This window comes from Salvelinus alpinus, chromosome 21 (genome assembly GCF_045679555.1).
Source record: "Salvelinus alpinus chromosome 21, SLU_Salpinus.1, whole genome shotgun sequence".
Classification (NCBI taxonomy): domain Eukaryota; kingdom Metazoa; phylum Chordata; class Actinopteri; order Salmoniformes; family Salmonidae; genus Salvelinus; species Salvelinus alpinus.
Genome location: NC_092106.1, coordinates 26,788,848 through 26,797,711, shown reverse-complemented (window position 1 = coordinate 26,797,711; position 8,864 = coordinate 26,788,848). Strand labels below are relative to the sequence as shown.

General features: G+C 41.3%; 1 protein-coding gene across 1 annotated transcript; it reads left to right on the top strand.

Moving 5' to 3' along the window:
- The first annotated feature begins 5,511 nt into the window (after nt 1-5,511).
- Nucleotides 5,512-8,545, top strand: LOC139548145 (toll/interleukin-1 receptor domain-containing adapter protein-like). Its single transcript, XM_071357577.1, has 4 exons — nt 5,512-5,797; nt 5,986-6,031; nt 6,773-7,336; nt 7,474-8,545. The coding sequence occupies exons 2-4, from the start codon at nt 6,025-6,027 to the stop codon at nt 7,650-7,652; spliced, it is 750 nt and encodes a 249-aa protein (XP_071213678.1). The 5' UTR covers nt 5,512-5,797; nt 5,986-6,024; the 3' UTR covers nt 7,653-8,545.
- Nucleotides 8,546-8,864: the final 319 nt, after the last annotated feature.

Here is an 8,864-nt window from a genome sequence, read left to right as displayed (position 1 = left end):
AACTGCAACCTGTACGCTCTCGTTGGCTGGCCCTCGCTTCATACTCGTCGCCAAACCCACTGGCTCCAGGTCATCTACAAGACCCTGCTAGGTAAAGTCCCGCCTTATCTCTGCTCGCTGGTCACCATAGCTGCACCCACCCGTAGCACGCGTTCTAGCAGGTATATTTCACTTGTCATCCCCAAAGCCAATTCCTCCTTTGGCCGCCTCTCCTTCCAGTTCTCTGCTGCCAATGACTGGAACGAACTTCAAAAATCTCTGAAACTGGAAATACTTATTTCCCTCACTAGCTTTAAGCACCAGCTGTCAGAGCAGCTCACAGATCACTGCACCTGTACATAGCCCATCTATAAATAGCCCAAACAACTACCTCTTCCCCTACTGTATTTATTTATTTATTTAGCTCCTTTGCACCCCAGTATTTCTACTTTGCACACTCATCTACTGTCAAATATACCATTCCAGTATTTTAATTGCTACATTGTATTTACTTCGCCACCATGGCCTATTTATTGCCTTTACCTCCCTTATCTCACCTCATTTGCTCACATTGTATATAGACTTATTTTTCTACTCTATTATTGACTGTATGTTTGTTTTACTCCATGTGTAACTCTGTGTTGTTATATGTGTCGAACTGCTTTGCTTTATTTTGGCCAGGTCGCAGTTGTAAATGAGAACTTGTTCTCAACTTGCCTACCTGGTTAAATAAAGGTTAAATAAAAAAATAACAAATGATGCTGCCCTCTGCTTTGGATATTGTGAAGGTTGCTGCTCACACTGGGGGGAAATATTTTGTGAGTATGGGTAACACCATGGCAAATGAGGCTGCTAAATTGGCTGCCTCAAACTTTCACAGCCACTCCATGTTCTTCTCTGCTACTGTTGGGAAAGACACTAATGATTTGGCATCTAAACAGGCTTTGGATGTTGGTTCTCATTTGGTATGGCAACAGCGGGGTTGTAAACTTGACCCTGTTTCTAAAATTTGGAGACAGACTCTGTTTGGCAGACCGTGTCTGCCAACTTGTCTTATCGCCTCTGTTTGCCAAGTGGCCCATGGTATGGCCCATTTGTCAAGGGGGGATATGATAGAGGCAATTTCTTTGGATTGGTTTTGTCCAAATTTGACTCAGCATGTGAAACAGTTTATGTTTCGATGTGCTACGTGCATGCAATTTAACATTGCCAAAGGGACACCTCTGAAACCAGGTAATTTCTCTACGCCAAGAGGACCATTTGTCCCTCTTGCCATGGATTTTATAGATCTTGCAAAAAGAAAAGAAAGGAAAAGGTACTGTTTAGTCCTTATTGACAGGTTCACCAGGTGGGTGGAGGCATTTCCCACCACACACTGTGATGCTAAGACAGTAGCAAAGCTACTAGTGAGGGAGATAATAGCTAGATTTGGTGTTCCTGAGGTTTTATCTGCAGACAATGGTACCCACTTCACTGGTGATGTAGTGAAGCAGGTAGCCATAATGATGGGAGTGGACCAGAAGTTTGTGTCCATCTACCACCTATGGGGTTACCGAGAGAGCTAACTAATCCATTAAACAAGGGTTAGCTAAGGCATGTCACTCCACCAAGAAATCTTGGGTGGATTGTTTACCACTGGTGTTAATGAAAATGTACAGGTGTGTTAATAAAGGCCTGGGGTGTACACCACATGAAATGTTGACAGGAAGACCCATGAATGTTCCCACACACAGACCCATGACTGACAGACACATAGACCTCACTCTAGCTGAAGTAGAACACTTGGAGAACATGAAAGAGCTAACTACTATTGTCAGATCTCTCCACTTTCACACTATGAAAGTTCAGGAGGAGGTACCAGGTGAAGACCCCGATTACCTGCCTGTTGAGGTTGGAGACTGGGTCAAAATCAGGGTCCACAAGAGAAAATGGAACCAGCCAAGATGGATGGGGCCATTCAAGGTAACCATGGCAACACCAACAGCGGTCAGAGTTCAGGAAAGGTCCGGCTGGCACCACCTGTCCCACTGCTAGAAGGTGTTCAGCCCACAGGAGATGATGGAGCCAGACACAGCCTGAAACAAGAGGCAGAAGCAGGTGTGAGTCAAGATCAAAGACTTGAAAAAGATGAAGGGCAAGACCAAAGCCCTGAAGAACCAACTGTTTTACATGATCAGTAAGGTTATGTTGTAAATAAACAAACCATTAGGGGTATAAGAGAGGGAAGATGACAGCATGTGGTCGTTGGTGGTTGACTGTGTTGGCTCTATCCACACTACTTGTTTGTGTGGGTGAAGCCGGCCCTGTCAACACGTGGGTAAAGTTTGTTTGAGACTTAGGTAGAAAAGTGTCCCCAAACGGGACTGCGGTGTTAATTTTGTCTAAACCCAAATCCATGAGAGAGTTGTTTGGTTCAATGAGTAGACGAATGGCAGAGACAGATCAGGCCTGTGGAATGTTGTATTTTATGAGGAGGGCAAAAGACAAGCAGAGCCAGAGTAATTGTACCCTAGGACTCTTTTATGGACATGAGCTAATTGATCAGGGTAATAAGAACGTATAGAAAGGGACTGTGGGATACAAGATCTGGGGAGGGTGTTTGATAAATGGGAATCCAGAAGCTGTGGATAAAATAGGGACTGTAACTTGTGGGTTTTTGCCACGGCATAATCCCCGGGATGATGATAATTGGAAGATAGTTAGGAAAAGTATTGTGTACTCACCCAATGATGTATGGTTGGAGTGAAAACCTGGGGACCACTGTGGCTGAAACAATTTTAGAGAATCTGAAGGAAGAACGTGTTCCGCCATTATGTATCTGTAACAATGGCTCTTTGGCTGTGGGTGTAACAGTGCACTGTAGATCTATGCAGGCTACCTCCCTGAAGAAGAAGAGCGCAGGCTAAATTGTAGTACACCCTATGGGTGGCATTTTGTGGATATTTAATTACTACAGTGACCTATCTTGCTCTAAATGATGGTATGGGATCACCCTGGGGGTTTATGTGGATTTGCGGCGGTAGAGGTTATCTGGTAATTCCAAATAACTGGCGCGGGTGTTGTTTCCTCAGTGAAACTATCTTACCAATGCTCTCAGTCCCCGCCTAGGCTATACTAACTAACCGTTCTACTGATCCCATTTCCACACATATGAAAAGGTCGATTCCAATTAACAATGAGGCGTATGACCATGTCCTTAAACTAGCTGAGATATTCGGTATCTCCATTATTCCTAGCATTGGTGTATCCATTTTAGGTAAATGGATTAATAATTTGACTTACTCGCTACAAGCTCATATTAATTTGACCTACAAGGGTTTTAGCCAGCTCTCCCTGGATGTCCAGAATCTAAAGGCAGTTACTGCTAGGCACAGTTTGGCTTTGGATTACCTGCTGGCAGCACAGGGAGGCGAGTTTAAGGCCCTGGGACTGGACCTCGATGACGAATGCGTAATGTTACTTCCTGACTCCTCCGATAACATGACCAAAATCCTGCTTGCTATGTCTAAGCTCTCTAATACTCTCAGCCCTGGTGACGATGATGTTCTGATCAGGATTGGTAAATGGTTCACTGGTAAATTTGGAAATGTTATGGGACAGATTTTATTGGGTATCTTAACATTTGTAGTTCCTTTGTTGACAGGCTTTTGCTGTGTTTAGATTTTTTGTTGTCTTGGTAAATGGGCAGTGAAGAAGACCATGCCTGGTTGAATGGTATTGGCTTTACCTGCCTCCTATGATGAGTACTATGATGCCACTGGTGTTGACCCCAACGATGACCCTCTTGCTTGCCCAACTGACACAGAGGATGATTTCTATACTACCTATATGTGAATGTTTAAAAGTTCTAGATGTCTAACGTCGATTTCTGTACATGGTTATACGAGACTAGGTAGTCTCAAAGGGGGGAAATGTTGGGGGTTACCCTGGAGGTCGTGTGTGGGGCTACACCAATGCCATGATTACTGTATATATGTGATGACCTTTATGCTTGCAATGCGCAATGATGGAAAAGTACTGGGTAAATGGAGATGTACTGCTTTTGTTCTAAGGCTGAGAATTGTCTGCACCTGCTGATAGTCACACAGCCTCAAGGCCGAGATAGTAGAGTGAGAAACCACAGTTTTAGATACTTGGTGGTTTTAGAAACCACCATTTTAGATACTTTGTAGCTAATCCAATGCACCAATGTTAAGGTATGATTGAAGGTAGGTTGTCCACACCCACTAGCATAAGGAGCGTTGTCTCCTGTTTCGCCACACAGATCTTTACTATAGACTACTGAGGTATTCTGTATGTGAATCTCTGTCTGCAATTGCATTTTATTACTAAAGAGTTTTATACCAAGGTTCCTATGTCTGTGTCATCTATCTGGAAGACTGATTGTCAAAGGAAACTTACATCACCCCATGCAAAGGACTACCCAACACTTCCACAGCTTCTTGCATCTTCCGCATCACATATTTCACATTCCCACCTCTGTTCCATAGAGCCACAAAGTCATAAACCGTTCCATGTGATTGCCACAAAGTCATAAACCCTGCCTATTTCTAAAATGTATCTTCTTAAAGGGCACCTTTACCACTTTTCAACCTCATTTTCATTATCTCTTGGACAATAACAGTGTCAAAATAATGTGAAAATGGCACATTTCTATGTTTTGTTGAAAAAATATAAAGTTAAAAAGTTCTACCCGATGACATCATCTAAAGTTAAAACATTTTTTTAAATTGTTATTTTCAAACACTATTAGTTTTGTGATGACATGGAGAGCAAGAAAATACATTCCCCCTGGCCAAAAAAAACCCCCACCTGGGAGTGGGGTGTTTCGCTTCCTCTTCCATCCGTAAATGAGCTATGTGTAATGGAAAACACAAATCTTGTTGCAGATCAGATGGTTCTCTGGTACTAGAATTACTGCTATGAGATCAACTGACATACAATACTGACATGTAGGCCTATCCCTAGCCAAAGAAAGCCCATCCTCTCCCCTTTTCTTTGCTCCAATTGGACAAGGTGCTAAATCCATCTTTCTGATGAGAAGTGTCTGTCATTTATTAAAGGCTTAGGCCATTTTAGAGTTATTTTACCAATCACACATGGAAACGTACATTGTTGTTTTGTAATTTTCTCACTTTTCAAAAGTAGGTTGTGTCATATTATGCACTTACTGGTGTGTCAATCTCCTTGAAAGACTGACATTTGGTTGAAAGACAGATGTTCTTAACCACTAAAAGGACACACACTACCTACACACTGTGACTACGAAACACTTCTGCAGATGATATAGGTTTTTGTCTGTATTCATACTTCCTTCAAATAACATAATAGGCTACTATCAATATGGCTTGTGTTGTTAAAATTGAGAAATAAATACAGTAGCCTACATGCATGACAGACCATTAAACAGCTATACATCACACGTAGTGCCACAGCTTGTCTGTGAAAGTTGTGGCTAAAAGGGTTACTGCATGACTTCCTTCCTGTTGCGTACATAGTTCCCTAAAATATTTGATTAGCTACTGAATGATTTGATTCTAACCCAGACAAGAATAATGAATCTGCAGTTCCAGGACTAAGGATGGACGACCAAGTAGCCTACATTAGAAAACATGCTATAGTTGGATTATTTTTAGTCTGTGGAGGTATAGGCTAGACCTCTCCTGCCCTGCACTATGGACAAAAAACGGATCTACATTGCAATTTAATGAGAGACATTGTGCCTTGCGGGAATCAAGACATTTAGACAAACAGTGAGCTGCAGCTGCTACAGATTCAGCTTCCTCTTTTTCTGCTGGGAGTATCAGAGAAACCTTTGGTGTGTTATATGACATTTTTTTGTAGTTACTGTATTTCACTTTTCTTTTTTACTTCAATAATGACTATTCATGTTTTATGTGATCAACTCTGTTAAGTGCTTAGTGTGTATACAGAGCAGCACATCTATTAAAAGAAAGAAAGAAATGAAATGTGAAGGATATTACAGTACAGTTTTTCTTATTGGAGGTACCACATTGCAATAGTCTGGAGAATGATGTCAAGAGCATGTACGGTAAGTTGAAATACATTTTTCCTAAACCACATGTACTGTTTGTAGATGAACAACTTAACAAAAAGAACATCTATTTACGAATTGGATATAAACTTGTCTGTTTTCATAAACAGTTATGATGTGAAAGAACCAGTGGTGGAAAAAGTACCCAATTGTCAAACTTAATAGAAAATGGTTCAGGTAAAAGTGAAAGTCACCCGGTAAAATACTATTTGAGTAAAAGTCTAAAAGTATTTGGTTTGAAATATACTTAAATATAAAAAGTAAATGTAATTGCTAAAATTACTTAAGTAGCAAAAGTAAAAGTATAAATCACTTTAAATTTCTTATATTAAGCAAACCAGATGGCACCATTTTCTTGTTATTGTTTAATTTACGGATAGCCAGGGCACACTCAGACATAATTTATAAACGAAGCATGTGTGTTAATGCATTGGCCAGATCAGAGGAAGTAGGGATGATCAGGGATGTTCTCTTGATAACTGTGTGAATTGGACCATTTTTCTGTCCTACTAAGCATTCAAAATGTAACAAGTACTTTTGGCTGTCAGGTAAAATGTATGGAGTAAAAATGACATTATTTTCTTTAGGAATGTAGTGAAGTAAAAGTAAAATATAAAATATAAATAGTTAAGTAGAATACAAATACCCAAAATAACTACTTATGTAGTACTTTAAAGTATTTTTACTTATGTACTTTGCACCACTGGAAAGAACCCATGTTAAATTCTCTTGTTTCAGGTTGGTTCCGTCGACTCTTAGTGAAAAAAGAGTCTCCACAGAGCAGCTCCTCTCCACATGTACTGGTCAGGACCCCATCCCCTTCTCTCGATGGTGCCTCATCATTGGTTCTCACCTCCACTCCTAACCCACCACCACCGTTTCTGAGCTCCATGATTCGTTGGAGCCAGACCTACGACTTGTGTGTGTGCCATAGCCCTGTGGACATCGAAGAAGCCATCCGTCTGGCCACTTACCTGGAGAAACCGGCATATGGCCTGCGCTGTTTCCTGCGGCAACGTGACGCCAGCGTGGGGGGTGCCATCCCCACCGAGCTATGCCAGGCTGTGCAGAGCAGCCATTGCTGGGCCCTTCTGATCACCCCCAACTTCCTGCTGGATGACTGGTGCCAGTACATGATGCACCAGGCGCTGTCTGAGGGGCCCATGTCCAACCGGATCATTCCCCTGGTCCTCAACCTGCCTTACTCTCAGTACCCAAAGGAGCTACGCTTTTACTACTACAAAGACCTGAGCAAGAACCCAGAGCGAGGCTACACACAGGTGTACAAGACAGTGCTGAAGTGTGAGTAGTAAAAGTCTGGTACAATTCTTCAGCTATTATGAGGCTGTGTGGTTGTTGACAAAGAGTAATCTGTCAACAACAACTAGAGACACGTTCAAATCTATGGCTGAATAACCTCTTTGTGCTTTCCTTTGTAGACTTGGAGGACATGGATGAAAAAGATGCTGCTAAAGTTGATTGCAACATGCACAGTACTAGCAATAGATTGGAAGGGGCATCCTGTTTTCCAAGGACAAAACTGTCATCAAACTATCAGAATTCTGAGCCTCTGCTTTCACTTCAGGAGATTGAGAGGACAGAGGCTGCAGATTCATAGGACTATTGTAAATCACACACTGGAGGCTGCTGAGGTGAGAACAGCTCATAATAATGGATGGAACGGAGCAAATGTAATGGCATCAAGCCCCTGGAAACCATGTGGTTGATGTATTTGATACCATTCATTACCACGAGCTCGTTCTCCCCAATTAAGGTACCACCAACCTCCTGTGAAATCACATGATAGCTAGAATAAAGAAGGGGCTGACTGACTTAGGGAAATCCCCTTACAAAAACAACCAACTGGGCACACACTGGTTGAATCAACGCTGTTTCCACATATTTCAATCAAATAAAATAAAATAATGTTGAACCAATGTATAATAGACGTTGAATTGAGGTCTTTGACCAGTGGGACTGCAATGGTTGACTGATCTGACATGACCACAATTAACTTATTTTTTGTATCGAGCTTCTTATCACAAATGTAAATATTAATACATCTAATCCATTTTGTTGTGTGCACACTTGCGATCTCAATGTACACTGATTCACACATGGTGCTCAAAAGCCAGAGTTATGTGCAATAGAAACCTACTTGGACTGGGTTTTCAGTGGAATAATATGTAATCCAACATGGGAGTGTGATGCAAGATAGTAGAACAGAATATCCCTTTGGTACAAATGATGTTGCTCTGATATGTCATAACCAATTATGTGTATTAACCCAGGATGACTAACAGGGGGCACTGTATTAAAGCCACCGGGCAACCATATTGGCACTTCTCCTCAAGCGTAAAAATATTTTGGAAGCTGTAAGAAATGTATTTATTAACGTCTACATTCGTTTTTTTACATGATTATTCTATTACAGACACCTTAATGCATACTTTAAAAATACATTATGTGAGCTAAACATAAAAATTAAAAATTAAAAACTATATACAAACATTTTCCTTCAAGTATTTTTTCGAGAGTACTAATGTTACTGTCCCCACTACTTTATTTAACTGGGGAGATCAAGCTGATCCTAAATGTTATAAGCCTATTTCTATTTTGCCCTGTTTATCAAAAGTGTTGGAAAAACTTGTCAACAATCAACTGACTGGCTTTCTTGATGTCTATAGTATTCTCTCTGGTATGCAATCTGGTTTCCGCTCAGGTTATGAATGTGTCACTGCAACCTTAAAGGTCCTGTCACCACTGTCACCATTGCCAGGCAATGTCACCATTGCCCTTGATTCTAAGGAATGTTGTGCTGCTATTTTTA

What these genes read in the sequence shown, in the direction of transcription:
- LOC139548145 (XM_071357577.1), top strand. An exon ending in GTACAAGACAGTGCTGAAGT is followed by an intron (nt 7,337 to 7,473) that starts GTGAGTAGTAAA and finishes TTTCCTTTGTAG; the next exon opens with ACTTGGAGGACATGGATGAA.